This window comes from Chrysoperla carnea, chromosome 5 (assembly GCF_905475395.1).
Source record: "Chrysoperla carnea chromosome 5, inChrCarn1.1, whole genome shotgun sequence".
Lineage (NCBI taxonomy): Eukaryota > Metazoa > Arthropoda > Insecta > Neuroptera > Chrysopidae > Chrysoperla > Chrysoperla carnea.
The window spans coordinates 31,687,467-31,706,907 of NC_058341.1; the positions used below are offsets into that span (position 1 = coordinate 31,687,467).

At 29.2% G+C, this 19,441-nt stretch overlaps 1 protein-coding gene and 1 long non-coding RNA gene across 5 annotated transcripts in view; one reads left to right on the plus strand and one right to left on the minus strand.

Moving 5' to 3' along the window:
* Positions 1-8: 8 nt before the first annotated feature.
* LOC123300551 lies at positions 9-3,281 on the plus strand. Its single transcript, XR_006535390.1, has 3 exons — positions 9-63; positions 352-500; positions 1,580-3,281. It is a non-coding gene; the product is annotated as an uncharacterized LOC123300551 (long non-coding RNA).
* A 1,989-nt stretch (positions 3,282-5,270) lies between these two features.
* LOC123299784 (copper-transporting ATPase 1) overlaps positions 5,271-19,441 on the minus strand; it is a 35,133-nt gene continuing 20,962 nt past the window's right edge. For 2 of the 4 annotated variants that reach the window (XM_044882136.1, XM_044882138.1), the window contains 15 exons: positions 15,150-15,763; positions 14,670-14,840; positions 13,613-13,773; positions 13,317-13,543; positions 12,708-13,131; positions 12,031-12,280; positions 11,716-11,969; positions 11,077-11,434; positions 10,570-10,738; positions 9,930-10,192; positions 9,508-9,854; positions 9,213-9,362; positions 9,081-9,151; positions 8,537-8,698; positions 5,271-5,422 (listed from right to left, as the gene is read on the minus strand). In XM_044882136.1, the coding sequence (XP_044738071.1) occupies positions 5,323-5,422; positions 8,537-8,698; positions 9,081-9,151; positions 9,213-9,362; positions 9,508-9,854; positions 9,930-10,192; positions 10,570-10,738; positions 11,077-11,434; positions 11,716-11,969; positions 12,031-12,280; positions 12,708-13,131; positions 13,317-13,543; positions 13,613-13,773; positions 14,670-14,840; positions 15,150-15,763 (3,721 nt within the window). In that variant the 3' untranslated portion in view covers positions 5,271-5,322. Of the gene's footprint in view, positions 5,423-8,177; positions 8,247-8,536; positions 8,699-9,080; positions 9,152-9,212; positions 9,363-9,507; positions 9,855-9,929; positions 10,193-10,569; positions 10,739-11,076; positions 11,435-11,715; positions 11,970-12,030; positions 12,281-12,707; positions 13,132-13,316; positions 13,544-13,612; positions 13,774-14,669; positions 14,841-15,149; positions 15,764-17,533; positions 17,554-19,441 lie in introns of those variants that run through there. The other 2 variants (XM_044882139.1, XM_044882137.1) reach the window with 2 other exon arrangements.

The window sequence follows — 19,441 nt, forward strand, 5'->3', positions numbered from 1 at the left end:
TTTAATGGGGCAAAAGCGTGCAATGAAAAACTAAATTCAAATAGTAGATTGAATGAAAACACAGTAAGATAATTTGGCTTTTCTTCTAAAAGTACTGGTACGGTACGTTGAGAACTCTTAACCGATTAATAGTTTTGTTTGTTCGGAAATCGGAACCATTTTTGAAAAGATTGCAGGGTTAAGAACCAACTGCATTCAATATACAAGTTATTCAAATACAGCAAATTTTTGCAGCTACAATAATTTTGATCGGTTAAGGTTTTTAATGTGAGAGTTACTTTGGATTTTATTAGAAATTCTGATTTGACAAACGTATGAAATAAATAATCTTAAATAATCGTTTTATTTTAGATTTCTTCAAATTTAGATAGTTGTTTCAAATGTACTTCGAATGAAAATTTGGGAAAATGTTGGTATTGTGATAAGATATTTTGTTTTAATTGCCGATTTAAATGTTTTTCATGCCAAGAAGATTTTTGCAGATCCTGTTCAGTTACTCGGTAATTTTAAACAATTAATTTAATTTTAATAGGGAAATAAAAAATGGAAACCCAAAAAACTAATAATATTAAAGGCAAAGTTTAGTATGCTTAACAATATTTTAAATAAGGTTAAGATGTAGTACCTGTTACACGAATCTAGTAATTATAGTAGGGATGTAGTATAAAGTCCTACTTTAGACGAGGGGGCTGTATCACTCAGGAGGAAGCAATGTGCCTACTTTTGACTGGCTGCGGCTCTCATTTGCGGGAAAATTCAAATAGAACCATAATACTGTGTGTGTTTAAGATTTTAATATTCATATAACCATGGTTTTACATTGCCTCAAGTAATATGCCTGCTTTTGATTGGCTGCGGCTGTTCGCACTCTAAATTGCGGGAAAATTTAAATTGGTCGCGAATTCTGCGTGTGTTGTAGACTGGTCCGAACAAAAAAATCTTTCTATTTAAAGTAAAATCTTTAATAAAATAAGTTCCCCAAATAAATTTTTACATTAATTTCATATTTTAAAAATTTTATAATACGTTGAAATTTAGTATTGAAAATTAATCGACTTATTTTCGAGGCATTCTTAAGCCTTCTTTTGAATTTCATTAGTTAACTTATAATAGTTGTAACACTAGGATTGAAGATTTAATATTCACTAAATTGAATAGAATATTGTTGCGTTTAGGTTACTTATATCGTTCAAAAAATTGTTTTAAAACAAGCATAAAATAAATACTTCACGTATTTATTTTTCTTTACAAATTTTACTTTTTTTTAAATATAAGAAGAATATAGAAAGTAGGCACAATGTTACCCTGCCTCTTCCCCCTGAGTGAGACTCACCCCGCTCGGTTATACTCTACCCCTTTTAAAATATTCCTATATCCATGAATTTAATGCTTCCGGTGTCGACCAACAACCTGATTTGATTTATAGAATCTACATTAACACATTCGAAACCGCGGGTTAAAGCTAGTTTTAAATAATTTTTAAAAACAGGATCGTCATTATGTTTAGACAATAAGCTTACTAATTGTCATCCAAAAACAGATGTCCATCTCATTTTCTAACGTATGTTTTGCTTTCCAGATACATAAACAATTTGGATTCATATATGTGCCTCAATTGTTGTTGATGTGCCTTAAAATATGGAAAGGAAAAAACCATTATTTAGATGAAAGTTGTATAATTTTAATATGGTAATTTTTTAATTAATGTTACAGACTTATAAAATTGTTGAGAAAAGTTTTAATTCCAAGTTAACAAAAGTTAATTTTAATATCTTCAATTGTAATTAGACAGGGTGATTCAAAATTGTACGGCAGTATTTTAGGTGCGTGTTCTCTAGCTTAAAATAAGCAAGAAAGTTAATATAATGTCAATAAATAATTTATTTGTCGAGATACGGGAAGTTAAAGATATATTTTTCTAAAGTCAGATGTTAATCAAGTGCGAAATTAAGTTATCGTTGCCTGTATTAAATGTCAAGGAAGCATAGTTTAGTGATGCTGAATCTTGCATTCAACAAAACGGCTTATTTTGAACAATTTCCTTTGAATATTTCATTATTCAATATCTCTATGCCCAATATCTCAGTAATATTTCGTATATATGTTTATAAGAACTGTTTTTCTTATTTTGAACTAGAGAATAAACACCTGAAATAGTGCCGTACAATTTTAAAACACCCTATACCTTATAAGCCGTCGAAAATTCAATCATTTCTTAATGATGTTATTATTGGTAGTTATATTTGTTTACGAAAATACTGAGGGTTTGTAACAGTTATTCAGTGAATAAAACTCAACCAATAAAAAATGTTATTAGATCCAATATGTTTGGAATCCTTGATTAAAAAGTACCGACCTGCGTCAATATTTTCTTAGTATGAATGTAGAATGTTTGTTTAGTTCCCGTACGTAAATTCGATAAATTTGATTCACTTATGGAGGAAAAATTCACTAAATGAGTAAATTTTTTAGTTAATTTCTTCAAAAATTAATATTTACCTAAGAAATTTTTCAAGGCATGAGATTAATTCAGTTACTTGATCACAATGTGGTTCGTTGTAAAACAGTTTACTACAAAATTAGCAAAATTTAGAATTTACGTACTAGAATAAAATAATATGTCATAATGTATTTTTGTAACGTGTGATTTTTTTAGTGCCTTGATAATTAAATAATTTAAGTATATATGTGATTTCCAAAAAAAATTTTTAAATATCGGATAATTCTAGTTTAAATTTGAGAAAAAATGAGTGCCATAATTAAATAAGATCCTGTTGATTGAATTTGTAAGCAAATGAGAAGATAGGGTTTAGCCGAACGAGACAATTAAGGACAGGGGGTTTATAGTATAGGAGATATCATGAAATTTGTTTTGAGATTTGTCCAAAAACAGTATATAAAATTAAATGTATAAGGCGGTGGAATATGTAAGACCGTCACGAAATTGCAGTTGAAGGTATACATAGATTTAATCGATGAAAGGTAACCGTAAGCTCCGAGTTTAAACGGGACATATTTTAAAAACAGTCCCCACAGAAATACTGCTACTAAATAATAAACAAAAATTGTATTTTATTTTTTGAGCTAATTTCGCCGTGAATAGATAAAAATTGAATAAAAAACTATTTATATTTTCAACTTTTCCATTCATGCCGTAATATGCAAAAAATGATCTAAAATATGTCATTTTAATTTATTATTCATTATCAATAAACATTTAACTATGTGGATAAAAATTTGTGCATGTTATAAATCTGGGGGATCCTAGTAAATTTGTTATTAATGGCAATAAGTTTATTAAATATTTATCTATCATTTTTATATTAATATTAAGTATTTGGTTAATAAAATTGTAATTTTTTGTGATATTTTAATTATTGTAAGTAATTACATTGTTTATATGCGTTATATTAATGAATAAAATATTAAAAACGATATACATATTATATTTAAATAACTTTTGTTTGTTTTTTTCTTTGCCTTCTCTCCAATGCCCTGTAAAGAGCAAATTATTTCGCAACTCTTCAAATTTTACTCAGACCTTATCTGCCTTGCAGTGCTACAGAGACGATTTTCTTTTCATATAATATTGGTCTTTATTTTGGATCAAAAGAGTAAAGGGTTTGTCTAAAAAATACATATAGGTTGTTTGTATTAACTTAAAAGATAGATAGACCGAGCAATGAAATCGTAGTCATAATTTTGTGCCTTAATCTTTGACCATCATTTAGAACTTAATAAATACTAAATGGAATGAAACGGTAATCAAAGTGATAACATTACGATCAAGGTTTTGAAAATAAACTTCACAGCTTACTTTATTGTCAATCTTAGGTTCCCCAGTATAAAACATCACACTCGAAGTTCTCGTCTTATTCTGACTCGGAGCTATTATTACTAAACTTATTCCCAAAGTTTTGCGAGACTAAAACGAAATTAACAGATTTCAGCAATTTTATGTTAATTAGCTAATACAAATGGACAATTCGTATATAGGCCTATTTTTAGACTTGTAAGTTATCAGAAATGAATTAGTGGTGAAGGCCAATTATTATTTTAAAAAATAAGTAATCGAATACTTAATAAGAAGTAGCAGAGACTTAATACTTTGTTCCGTTGTCCAAAGTTTGCCTTTTAGGAAGTGAGAGCTAGTTCATCAGTGGCGCTTTTTGTTAGTTGAATGATTGCTATTTGTAGCTAGGAAGCCAATTGATAAATTACTGTGTTGTAAATACTAGATTCCTTTATTATTTCAGTCACCACAACTTCTTAAATTAGAACTCAATCGATCGTTTGATTTGCAAAATATCGCTGTTGGGGGAGATAATGCGAAGGAGGTCCTAAAACTTTCTTGATTACAAGATTTGGGCATTTCAGGAATCAGTTTACGTTTTATTTTGCACTTATATTTAGGTTGAATGCAAGAAAAGGTTCCTTTTCTTGTCGGACAAAACGTGTAAACATCGATTTATAGCCATTGAAATTCAGTGAATGCTCTATTTCAAGAAATAGAATTGTGACTCCGCCAATTTTTCGACGTTTTTGTGCGAATATAAGATGAACAAAGTGTGTGTGGTCGTTTTAAATAATGTAAACGAAAATTTCAATCGTTAGATTGACGTTTGTAAAATAATTTGTGACGTACATTTGAATTATATTTAATACGCATTTACTGTTCTGCGCCTTAATTGGCGAACCATTATCTTCTTGATCTTGAGGCTATGATTCTCTATTTTTGAAATTTTTAAAAAGTTATTCCTTTTATTATTAGCTCATTCTATTTTATCCTCCCGATCAATAATTACAGAATTTTTTTGATGATCTCTTCGATCAATGAGGGCTTTAAACCACTGATAATTTCTCCAGCTCTGTTGCTATATACGAAGAATGTTTCTCAATTATGTTAAAATATTATGTTTATTTTACTGTATTTTTTTAACATGGTATATAAAACAAAAATATAACAAATATAAATTATTTACAAAAAAAATTCAATACATTATTCATTTTGTCTTTTTAAAAAAAAGAAAATTATTTTAGTATCTCATTAAAATACAATCGATATATAAAAAATAATTCTTGTTTGGTTCTAATGAATCGAGATACATAAAAAATTTATTACAAAAAACATATAAACAATACAGTATTTGATTTTTAAACAATAATAATTAGATATATAAGTACAATTTTTTTTTCTTGTTTATTTAAGATAAATACTGAATCAATGAATAATTTAATAAATGTTAAGAATTGATTTTAAAATCGTCAATTTTACATTTCAGTTATTATATAACAAATATAATGAATCGTTGTATAGTGATTTTACGCTGTTGATGATTGATTTAAGAAGTTCACTGTAAATTCATCGTTATCTTCGGATGTTGATAACAGACGCTCATCTGGTTTTCCACGGGTCAGTAACCTAGAGAAATAGAGAAACAATTATATATTTGTTTTATGATAAATTTAAAAAGGATCAAAGTCCAAATTAAAATTGTATAAAACCAACAAAAATCTTTGCAAACAGTTTAGTTAGTTTCTTAACGTTATCAAATGCGTTTGTTATTTACATAATATTTGTGCAATTTGAATGTGCTTTGTAGATCAATGAAACAATTTTGATTGAATTGCAAAAAAATTCTTTAATACATATGGGGTGTCCTAAAACTATAGTATTAGGAGAATAGAGAGATGTTGACAGAAAAGCAATTTTTTGAAACGAGTTGAGTTTTTTTCCCTCCACGGTTCTAAACTTCCGTTTATTTCAACAACATTCTCCAAAATCACTAATGTACATTTAAAATGAATTCTGGTATGACAAAAAATGAAATAACTTTTACTCATGCAAATCATCTTTTTCTAAAAAAGGGGTAGGTATTCGGGAAACAATTTTGCTGCGTGTGTATAAAAAATTGTAACATTACAGTACGTATTCAATGTATAATATTATTATAAAAATTTTTAATTACATCAAATTGGTTAAACTTTTGAGGACTAAGAAGTAAAATCTTTAATTCTGCATCGAGTATTAGTAAAAAAAATTAAAACACACAATTAAAAAAAATATAATTTTATTTAAGCAACTAATTAAAATTTTGATGAAATTTTAATTTTTCCTTCATTGCCAAACCAATTAAATAACCTAAAGCAATAAGCAATTTTTTTGCTCAATATTCCAACAATATACACACAGTAGACCTGTTACTTTGAGAATGGAATATCTATTTTTGAAATATTCATGGAGAGCGAAAAAAAAAACTAAATTTTAATCCATTCTTCAGTACAGAAGGTTATCCGTTAGACGATTTAGCATGGTGAAATTATAAAAATTTTTAAGCTAATTTAATTAAATCGGCTGATTAATTTTGAAAAGAAGTAATAAATAATGCCAGTTGTTTAAAATAAAAAGGCCATATTAAAAATAAAGCGGAAAGAAAAATTAGAGTCAACAATTTTTGAAAAAGCATGAAATAAAGCAAAATAGTCGGTAAGGAAACGCAAGAAATTAAAATCTCATCAAATGTATAAAAATATTATAGTCAGAAAATACTATTTACATGAATTGTTTAAAATTTTACAAACTATTATTGGGTCATAAGCATAAAGATGAAAAAGTGCTTTGTATATCGGGGTCTATGAAATCATTTTACTAATTTTGTTAGTACTAAAGAGCTATAGTTAATAAAACTATAAATATTGATGCCATAATGACAATTCGTTCCGAAATATACAGGCCAGCACCAAATTTAAACTATAGTCTATTTAAAAAGAATGAAAATGTTAGCTTTTACGGCCGGCTAAAAATTTATCTGTCACACTGTTTATCTGTTTATCTGTTTTAAATTTATCTGTTCTAGTTTTCACTAGAATACAATATGGCGACATACCATTTACAATATGGAGTCGAATTCATGACGTTATTTCAAATGGAAGACTTTTTTTGAAGCAATGTATTACAATTGTCATGTATTCGTTCAAAATGGCGAGTTTAAAGCGTATTTAAAATGTATCAATGCTATAATCAAATGATTTCATAGACATTCGATATATAATTGGTGTCATAACAATTACTAGATAATGCGTGCATAACAAGCTTTTGATAGTGCGTGAAACTCGTGAAAATAGAAGCAACACTTATGATGTGATATTATCTCATTCGAATAATGAAAATTTAATATATATAAATACTTTCAGTTACCCACACCCGCCACTGGAAAATTTCAACTTTAAAAATAAAGATTAACGCTTTTTAGCCTTCATTTTTCGTATTGTTCACAATTTCATGTTACTCGCTAATAATGTATCTTTCTATATGTGAAATAATTTTTAAAATCGGTTAATTAGTTTTTGAGTTTATCCATTATATCCGCTAAACGAAAAAAACAAAACTGCAACTTTCTACAAACTTTCTGTAGACTGTGCAATGTAATGGCCATTACAGTTTCAGTTTTGTATTTGTTTTTAAACAAAAACTCAACTGTCCGTTTGGTAGAAAACCGGCATTACAAGCGAATATACAAACATACAAAAAATCAAATCTTTTCTCTTTATAATATTAGTTTAGATATATTCAAATTAAATTTAAAACCTTCTTTTTTGAAGTCAATTAACTTTATATTATTAACGGTTGATCCGAATATGTCTTGGTCTTCAAATGTGAAAGGCTACAATCAGCGGTTAAATGGATGTAATCACTAAGATAATGCTGAAGACAAGTTTTTTGTTGACGTTGATTTCGGTAGTGAATAATAAGATTATCGGTTACTAGGAATACAGATATTATATTGATTTCAATAGAATTGACTTTCAACTGCTCTTAACAGAACCCAAAATCCCATCACCAAGGTGAATGCTTGCATCTAAAAGTCGAGATATATACAAACAGTCAGGAAATGTAATCAGGATATTTCAAAAATCGGGGTATATTCAAGGAAAACTTAGACATATAGATCTAGGTATTCGAAATTATTATTATTTTCTAATTTAGAATAAAATATTATTTTTCTAGACCTTACTATATATAGCAATAGTCAAACCTTTTGCAGTATTTAGTTTAAATTGATCTTTATGAATACGACCCAATAAAACGCAAACATTTTAAAAGTTAAAAACAATAAATAGTAAAGTAAAAAAAAACACATAGAAAGCAAAACGAAACAATGAAATTAACAACTTACTTAAAAAGCTTTATTTAAGCAACAACGTTTGCTTTCTGTTTTTTGGTAGTATTAACAACTGACCAAAGACTATAATAAAAAAAATCAAATAAAAAATAGGTCTTATACAGTTAGTAATAAGTAAACTTAATAAAAAAAAAAACCAAAAAGAGATTTATCATTAAATAATTTGCCTAAAAATATTAATTTATCATATCACATTAAAAAAGAATTCTTACCTATTATATGACGATATTTGGTAAGGAATTATTGGAAAGGACTGGAGATTGTAAAGGAAAACGACATGTTGTGAAACGTCTAAAACTATTTTTGGATAATTTATTTATTTCACATATGATGAATGTATTTAAAAATTTTACCTGGAGAGAGTACTGGAAGTTGATCTAAATATGGGTTTTGTTGATACGTCATCGATACCTCTATGTACACTTATTGTATCGAGATCTTGTGCTTGTTGAGATGCTAAGACAGCTGCTTTATATTCGGTTGTTTCTAAGTCTCTTCTAGTTGGTTTTTTGTATCTAAAAATAGATTTATTATTTTAAAATACGTTTGCAAAGGAGGATGGTAGATATAACCTAGCTTGATAAAGAATGATTGAGCCAAAATTTATTATAACAAAGAACGTTTATATGCATCTCCACGTAGGATTTCTGTTTTAATGTACGTTATGAAACTTGTTATTACCGGAAAGTTTCGGTATAGGTGTTTTGGGGCTGGTCATGTACAGATATAATCCTGATATAGTCATGTACAGATATAATCTTTGAATAATCATCTAAAGTCAACATTGTTACCGTAGTAAGTTTTGCCACATCAAATAAATTTTTATATAGGCAAATTATTATTTTTTTTTTTTTAATTTAAAAAGAGGCATTTTTGCTCTATTATAATGTAACTTACAATTTTAGTAATAGAGAAGATCCAACTACAGACACAGAACTCAATGCCATTGCGGCTGCAGCCATCCATGGCTAAAATGGAAAATAAAATTATGAAATATATAAAATAATTGAACAAAGTATTATTACATACCTGTAGCATAAACCCAATTGAGCTAAATATTCCAGCAGCTAATGGAATACCTATTAAATTATACATACTGGCAAATATAAAATTCAGTCTTATTCTTGATACAGTCTTTCTGGATAGGTCTAAACATCCAATTACATCTAGAAGATCATTCTAAAATAGAAAAAAAATTGTTAATCAACATTCACGGATATTATCTTCTAGATACAGAGACGACTTCAAGTTAAACGGCCTTTTAACATTTTTGGAGTAGACCCGAGACCCATTAAATCAATGAATATTTTATAGAATAACGTACCCTCATAAGTACAACATGGGCTGCTTCGACAGCAACATCTGTACCATTTGCGATTGCAATACCAACGTCACTTTGTGCTAAGGCTGGACTATCATTAACCCCATCACCAACCATAGCAACTCTTACTCCAGTTTTTTGTAATCGTTGAATTAAAGCTACTTTATGTGATGGCAATACTTCAGCAAATACTCGACTAATACCAACTTCTCGTGCAATACTTGCGGCAGTTAAACGATTATCACCAGTTAATAAGAATACTTGTAGACCCATACGTTTTAAGGTGTATACAGCTAAATGTGCTTCTGGTTTTACCATATCAGCCACACTGACAATGGCTATGAGATGACCTAAAGTAAATTAGTGTTTATTACTATTGCTATTTTTACTCAATTGTCACAGAAGAGAAAATTCAAACTACTTACCATCTACTGCACATAAAACAGCAGTTCGACCTAATTGTTCTTCTTCTGCCATTCGATTATCCATTTCTGTTGGTAATGTAAAACCATTTCTAATCATCCATTCTCTGTTTCCTATAATTACATTATAACTTTCTTTTGTGGCTGATGATGCTTCATTCTCAATGTTCAATAAATTATGTAAATGTTTGACATTGGAGTCTTCTTTAAATTGTAAAATATCAATCATTACATCATTTAAATGGAATGTTCCAAATGAGCCTGGTCTAAAAAGTTTATATTTTTATTAAAATAATCAAATGTACAAAATATGTACTGGCACACTAGACTGGGAGACTGAAAAAATTTTTACGAGTATGGGGATCGTTTAAAGATCGAAATACCTAATTATAGAAAATAAAATGATGGTCACGACGCTGATTTATAACCACCGAAGTAAAGGCATAATAATTTTCGCGAATATCAATAACAAGTTCTTTTAATCATCTTCCGATTACGTCCCGATAATCAGTCCTGTGGCCAACACTTTTCTTACAATTAATAGATAATTTGACCTATTAATAATCACATTACTTGTAACAAACGATTTGCAATTTTGTGTCAATGTCTCCCAATCTATCAAATAAATTTTTAATATATTTACCTGGTCATATTTTTAAAATTTTTTAAAGGCTCTGATTGTTCACTTGCAATTAATAATGGATCAATATGAGAAACCGTACATTTTAAACCACATCCAGGAACTGTTTGAAAATCACTACATTTACCTTGTATATCTGATGCCAATATTTCTTTGGAACATTTAACAATTGCTATTTGAAAGAAAACAAAATTTAAAAAAAATGGAAGTTGTTAAGGCTGTTTAATTTTTGCGATCAGTAAAGATGATAAGAAGATAAGAGGGGTGTTAAGTTAGCCTGATTCGACTTTTTACTGATTTATTATTCAAAATAATTAAATTTTTGCTATCATAGAGTAAATTCTTTATCATATAGTAAATATTTATTATTCTTAACTATTACTTGAGTAATCCTTATCTTTCCATACAATTATAATGAGGACAGAAGCGAGAAATATCGCACAAGACAGTCTATTGGGATTTCTAGCACGGTCACGATAATTTTTAATACTCTTATAAAATTTAAATTACCAGAAGCAATTGGATGTTCGCTATTCACTTCAGCTGTGCCAATTACCGCCAAAAATGTTTGCAATGAATATACAGGACCATTTGAATAAAGTGATACTCTTGCCACTTGCGGTATGCCTTTTGTAATTGTTCCAGTTTTATCAAATACAATAGCTTTTACTTTATGGGCATTTTCCAATGGTTCAGCACCTTTAATTAAAATACCATTTTGTGCGCCAACGCCAGTACCAACCATAACAGCAGTGGGTGTAGCCAAACCCAACGCACATGGACAAGCAATTGCTAAAACACTAATTGCGCAACGGAATGCATATTGAAGTATAATTTCAGTTTTATTAAATTCTCCGACGTCCATTGTCTGATCAAATAAAATATTTATTAGATTAGTATTATTAGATTTTTAAATATACAGTACCATGCAATTTAGTAAAATAGTAATAAAAGAAAAAGTTTGTAGAAGAAAATTTTAAACAAACTTTTTAAGACGAAATATTTTAGAGCACATACAGAATAGCAAAATAAAGAGTTTTTTCGACTTCTAAATTTTTTCAGAAGCAAAATAACGGGTGATTGAAGTAATGAAACTCTTCAAAACTTAAGCTGTGCGTTAAAAATAAACTATATAAAAATATTAATTACATGAACGGGCAATAAGTCATGACGCCAATATCCAACAATAATCCAACCAATAAGTGTTAATGTTGAAGCGATTATAACTAATGGAACAAAATATCCTGCAATTTTATCAGCTAATTGTTGTATTGGCGCTTTACTTGTCTGAGCTTGTTCAACTAATCGGACAATTTGGCATAGTGTAGAATTTTCACCAGTATGTGTTGCAGTCATTATAATAAGTCCATTTTGATTAATTGAACCACCAATTAATACCGAACCTAATTGAAAAGAATATTGTATTTAAAACTTTTTTTCATTAAAATAATTTGATTTTTATACCTTTCTTTTTTGGCACAGGCATACTTTCACCAGTGATTAAACTTTCATCGCATGTTGAATAACCAATAACTACACGACCATCTACAGGAACTTTAGCACCGGGTACTACTTTTAAAAAATCACCACGTTGAACTAGATCAACATTTATTAATTTTTCAGATGTTATTTCATTATCTTTCCCGATTACAACAAGAACGGCTTCTGTTGCTTTTAAAGATAATAATTTGGTCAGAGCCTCACTTGTTTTTCCCTAAAATAATACATTTTTTTGTTAAATTCTACTTAGAAAAATCCTTTTATTTATGAGTGAATATTATCCGAATATTAATAATTAAATATGTTCCAAACTCTTTGAAAAAAACCGATAAATTAAATAATGTTTACATTTACCCATAGACTTAGATCTAGGGAACCAAAAAAGAGTGGTAAATGCCGAGGATCGTTTTCGCACAGCACTCACTCTGCGTTTCATTCTCGCCAGTTGTGGATAAGCCCAAAATCACTCACAACCACTAATAGTAAAACTTATCTATTCAAGACAATAATACCAAGGCCTTTAACATTATTTTTATGTGTTTTATTTAGGAAGCAAATACATGGTTTTGGCCCTTTTTCTTTGTTTGGAACATACTTGATGAAAAGCATATATTATTATAGTTAATGAAAAACTGACTCACTTTAGCAATATGTTCTAGCCAACGACCTAAACTAATGAATATTAAAAGCATCGGTGTTGTATCAAAGAATGTTTGTGGGCTAGAATGTAATTGTAAGATCATTGCAGCACTTAATACAGCTAATGAATAAATGTATGATATTGAGGTAGCCATTGTTATTAAGACATCCATATTTGTGGTTCGATGTTTTAATGCTTTAAATGCTTGTTTATAAAAATGCCAGCCACCTAATACTTGTACGGGCGTTGAAAATATAAACATTATTAAATTCTCTAATGATAAACCTGGTAAAATACAGCACATTGTATGATGATCTTCTGGATATATTGTCATACGCATCATGAAGTATGTCATTGCAATCATACATGGAGCACCAAATATTAATGATACTAAAAATGTATTACGCCATCGAGATATTTCTTCCCTATAAAATATACCAAAATAATAAGTTAAAATTAATTTATAGAATATTTTATAGAAATGTAAACAAATTGTAAAAGAAAATTGCTATTATGTTTTTTGGTCGTGGATTATTTCGACTGCACAAGCGAGTAATTGCATTTATGTCAAAAATTTGTAAATTACTTGTTATTAAATAATTTATTTTACCTGTGTTCTAAATAAGCATGGCCGCTATCTTTAGCTGTGAGAGGTGATGCAGCAAAACCCAAATTATTTATAACATCAGCAATATCACGCGGTCCTGTCATTTCACTGTCATATTTGAATACACCCCGTTTTGTTGTTAAAGCCACAGCCGCTGATTTAACACCAACAATTTTAGATACCGCACGCTCAATTTTATTTACACATGATGCACACGTCATTCCATTTATCTAAAAGAAATTTGCATTTTTAAATCAAATTTTTGTGCATACAAATAAAAAATTTTGAACATTACTTACAATTAATTCCACTTCACCATCTCCAGATCCTGAATCTATAACGGATGTTTCGAAACCTAGATCAGATATAGATGCTGCTATTTCATGAGATTGTATTAAGGATGGATCATATTTAACTTCTGCTTTTGCTGCTAATAATGCAACCAAAACATTATGAACACCTGAAAAATAAATGAATGTTTTAATTGCAATGCCATTGAAAAAAAATTTAAAAACCCCTGACGTATAAAACAAAAAACGCTTAAGCGATGAGTTTTAAAATTGTTATGCTTTTTAAGAAAGCTCAGTGAGAAATAGATTTTAATTCTTCTGGAAAACATCTTGATTATGCGCCTATTACAAGGTTCTTTCTTATGGGAGGTTGAAATTGATTTTGTCCTATAGTTCGCAGGACAGCACCCTTTTCGTTAAATGATTAATACATACTTGGAAACTTCGCGAGTGGCTTTCTTTTCACGAATTTACCAAACTTTCACTCTACGACTTTTGTCGAAATTTCTGCGTTTTTAAATGAGCTTGATAACGTCATATTTAAGCTATCGGTCTGAAAACACACAGCGACGAATTTGTCGTCCACTATGACCACTTAATAACATTAATAATTTTTAAATAATAAAATATTTTGTTTGACATAAATACTGCACAGGTGAGTTTTTCTACCAGCTCGAACATGCTAAGTATTTTTGTTTTTCAATACATACATTCCCTGTGTTTTTTCAGACCGATAGCTTAAATATGATGTTATCATACTCTTTTGAAAACAAAGTACGTTCGAAAAAAATCGTAAAGAAAAAGTTTGATAGATTCGCCAAAAGGAAACCACTCACGAAATTTCATGTATGAAATGATGATTTAAAAATGGTTGTCGCCCCGCGGACTACTAATTATCGTGTGAAGAAATTAATTGTCGGTGATTTGAAAAAACAATGAAATTTGAAAAAAAAAGCTTGTTTGCACTAAAATGGCCCGTTTGCTGAACAAAATGCGTTCTGAGTAAGGTCGATCAGAAAAATAGTGTTGTTTTTTGCTTGAGAGATTTCACTATGCTTTTACTTACCATATATTTTGCTACAATGTTTTTCTATGGCAGCGACACAAGATCCACATGTCATCCCCTTAATATGTAGGTAACATGTCTGTAATGCTTTGTTTTCGTCACCGCAAGCTTCTCCTGAATTGATTTCAGAAGTATTGTTTTGGACTATATCAGATACTGTTTTGATTCTATCTGCAATAAATAAAATAATAATTTTAATGAAATAAAATACCTTTTGACTCAAGGATAAGAACAATTTGGATGCAACGGAATTCATGCAATGGAACAATAGATTTATACGCAAGCAATGTTTAGGATGTCAGCTTTAATGATGATAGTTTTAAAATCAATGAAAGAATTCACGGAAAATTGAAGTATTGGGAATCTCGAAGTATAATTGTAAAACAGAAACTTATGGCAGAAGTACAAACTGGTTGGGCTGCAGTTTGTAGGTTCTATACTAGGAGCACGGATAATACCTTTTCACTTTTGGAATCATACCTTTTTTTGCTGATACTCCATTAACAGATTTCACAAAAGCATCAAAGCCCATATCATTTATAACATCCGCAATTTCGATAGCAGATGTTTTATTTGTAACAAAATTAACAACAGCTTCTTTTTTCTGTAAGTCCACACAGACATTTGTAATACCTGGTTTCTCGGATACTACTGACTCTATATTTTTGACACACGATTGGCAAGTCATACCCTCCACATTAATCGTTGTTATACTTGTATGTGCAAGTTGTGCCGAATTTGGTACGGTTGCATCAAAACCCATATCTTCAATAGCGGCCACAATATCATCCGGATTCGTTATCGATGAATCATATTTGACATATCCTTCTTTATCTGCTAAACTAACTTTAATGTTTTTTATACCGTCTTTTTTCGATATCATTCCTTCAATTGATTCTACACATGATTTGCACGTCATGCCTTCTATACTAACTGTGACGTCACATATTTGTGATATATTCGATGTGTTGTTTTCAAGTAATGGTTTTGTTTGATGTTCTAATTCTGTGGATAACGGTGGCATTTTGTCCTTCGTTGGTGTTTTTAATGGTGGAATTTGTTCGGTGTGAAATTTAATCTCATCAGCAATTTCCCTGCAAAATAGTAAAATATATATTTATTATTTAATTTTTTAAAGGCTATGCGAATGTTTGTAGAAGGGAAAGGGTAAAATAATAGAAGCAGTAATATTATACCGTATAAGGGAAATATGTCTGGAAGAAACAGGCGTCAGAAACTTTGCACATCATTTCGGATTTGAGCTGAGTCGGGTTGTCAAAAATAAATTATTAGCAAGTTTAGGATAATCATTTTTTTATTTTGTTTTGCTCTAGCTCTTAAAAAACTGTTAACGATAGAGAAAAATTTGCTCCAAAGTCATCTACCAAAAACAAAAAATTTAATTTTTTTAAATAAAATGTTTATTTAAAACTTGAATAAACAAACATTGTTGAATAGTATTTTTTTAAGGTCCAACGGATTTGGCACGAATCCGAAGTACGTAGTTTTAACGTTTGTAGCTCTGAATAGTCTGTTTATTTCTCGAATTTATATGGTTTTAGAATAAATATTTCCAACAAAATGTATTAACTTTTTAAAACAAAAAATCCTTTTAATTTAAAGCGTGTTTTTCCATCTCTCTAACAAAAATGGATCCTAAATATTAAGTAATACCAAAAAATATATGATAGAAGAGAAGGTCTCGTATACAGACACGAATTCCATCAGTGTTTGGTTCCTGTACATACTACTATATTTTTAGAACAGTGGCGAAATGGAAGCATGCTGGTTTCATATCCCAGAGGTTCTTAGATCGAACCTACGCTCTGCTAACAGAATTTTTTTAAACAAAATTATGGAGGTGAACAGCGTTTATAACTGGAGCCAACCGCAGGAGGCGTTGAATCTCGTATACTCTTTTTTTTAAACATTGCCAGTAATGGGAGCCTTCTCTTCTATCTTATATTCTTTGGCAATTATCTAAATATCAAATATTAAGCAGTACCTAAATATTAATCCAAAAAAGGAGTGTTAGTAAAATAAAACCCTTAAAACGAATAAAAAATTAAATTTAAAATATGTAATCCTTAAAATCCAAATTATAAGCATTTTAGCCCCAATAATATTCATGCAATATGACCCAATATTATTAGACTGGTAAATTTTAACCTTTATAAAGTTAAAAACATTTTTCCATAAATTTATTAAATTCGAGTCTGCTGAGGATATTACTTTTTCATTATCTCTTCGGGAAACAGTCATTGTTTGTTACTTCATAAAGAATAACGCTTTCATATAAATTTATCAATATAAATTTAAGAGCATTGCCATAGTAAGATGAAGCTAAATGTCGGTTATAGTGTGTCTATTATAAACAGACTTTAATGCAGTCTCTATTAAACTTTGACTAGTAAGAAAGGCTTGCAAAAGTTCTTGTAAAACCTTGGTCGTTATGTCAGCATTTGGAGGGGTTTTTTTCAGCAAGTTCCAAAATATAATTTTTCATAAAACAAATATTGCAAAAGAAATTTTTCTGATAGCGTTTTATATTTGCAGTCGTTTTCAAAATCTAGAAGGGTCACCATAGGTTATATATAAAACTCTGTTTTGCAAAAAGAAGCGGGCAATATCTTTAAATTGTTATAACTTCTTCGTTTTTTAATCAATTTTAATTTAACTTCTGTAACTACGACCATTGTTGCTGTGAGAACTTTTATCACTTCCCTCGTGATTTATCTAATACGATGGTTTATCGTAATCAGGGTTGCAAAGTTTTTGTTATATTAATAAGAATTAATAAATTGTTTGATGGCCGTACTGCTTCCACTTTGGTAAAAAAAATAGCTTAATATTTTGATTTTTACCTTTAATTCAAATATATTTTTCATACTATTTGTACAGTTTTGCACGGTTTTTACAATTTATTTTCACAGAAATTTGCTATTATTAAAAATGAAATATCACTTAGAACTGCACATTCTTACACTTACAATTAACTTATTTTTGTTAAATTTTATTTGAACCATGATAAAATTATTTGCAGGAATATGAAATCATGATATTATTGAAGTCAAAAATGTCTACATATTTTTCTACAGCTATCTCTTATTGATTAAAGAGAATATAAAATCGGAAATTATATACCACAATTATTGATATAAATTTTGTGTGATACTTTCATTTTGGAATATACAGGGTGCTTTTTTAAATTAACATTTGTTTGAAACTCGAAAAATAACTTTTATCGATAAAAATGCTTCAAGCGAAAAATTTTAGGTGTGTAGGCGTACATCTTACACAGACATTAAACTTGACCTAGGTTTCCAAGTTCAATGAAAAGCTCACTCTACTCCATAACTGGTAATCAAGTAAGTTTTTATAAACTTTTACTGGAGTTATTCCGATTTTTATAACGAATTTTTTTGATTTAAACTTAAGCAAAGTAATCCTGATCTCCTAGAGACTATTTCCACATAAGGGCCTCTACACATTGGTAGACATTAATACCAACATGTAGCAGGACTTGCCCGTTAATGAGTGGTAAGCCGAGATTTGTCAAGCTGACTGTAATGTTGTTGTAATATTTTTTATACAGTAAGTCAGACAATAAGGAAATTTATCATTTTCAAATTATAAAATTGATAATTCAAGAAAATCTGTAAGATTATAGAACCAGTATCGATATTAATTTATCATTTTAGCGTTTCACCTTTTTTTTAGTCTTAAAAAGATGCCGTCCTTGATCTTGAATAAAATATTTATTGCACTGATAAATAATTATTAAACCAAATATAGATTCTACATTTTTATGATCAGAAATATAATAATTTTGATAATTTTACGACATACTTAACTAAAAATTTTGAACATATTATAATGAAAAATAGTTTAGTTTTAAAAACTTCTAAATCGGACGATAAATGATTGGCATTTGGTTAAATTTTTTCGAATCTTTAGGATGGAGGTAGCTGCCTCACTCTACCTTCTTCGGCGACCTTTTTCTCTTGGTACGAATCCCGAGCGATGTATGAATAAAAATCGGACATTATTATGTAATATAATAAATGAAATTTATTGTTGAATTATATAAAATAATATTATTTAGTACTGTATTACCCTAAACAATTGATAATTTTTATTAGTGTGTACAATTTACGGCCGCTGCGCCATTTAAATACATTTGTTTTGAAAAAATTCAATAGCAAAAAAATTACAATTATATAAAATTTATTACGCTTTACAACGCAATTTTATTATACATTTTCGCGAATTGCCGAAGAAAATGGAACTATTGCTTTTGTACTGATGATAGAATTTTGAAAAATTTCTTCAAATGTTCATCGATCCTACTTAATTGACGTCAAAAATGACCATCGTTACCATTTATATATATAAGTATGTATATCTATACCTTTATGTGTCTGTACCCTCGCTCTAGCCGTCGCAATTTAAGTCCGACTTGAATAAAATTTGGTATCAAGAAGGGTTTTGTTATTTGAAAGGTCAGGTTCGTTAATGAGAAAAATTGACGGATAAAAAAGGGTGAGAGGTTGCACAAAGTGCAAAATTTTGATTTCTTTCAAAATAAAAAATATTGTATTTTTTATCAGTTTTAAGCAAAAAAGTACTCTAGCGATTATGTCTCTGGACGCTTATTTTTCGAAATAAAAATTCTTGAAAAATTAAAAATGCAATATTCGATTTTACGAAAATTGCGTTTTTTTTTTTCAATCTCTGAGGAAATTCGCTTAGCTAACGCAGATCTTATATTT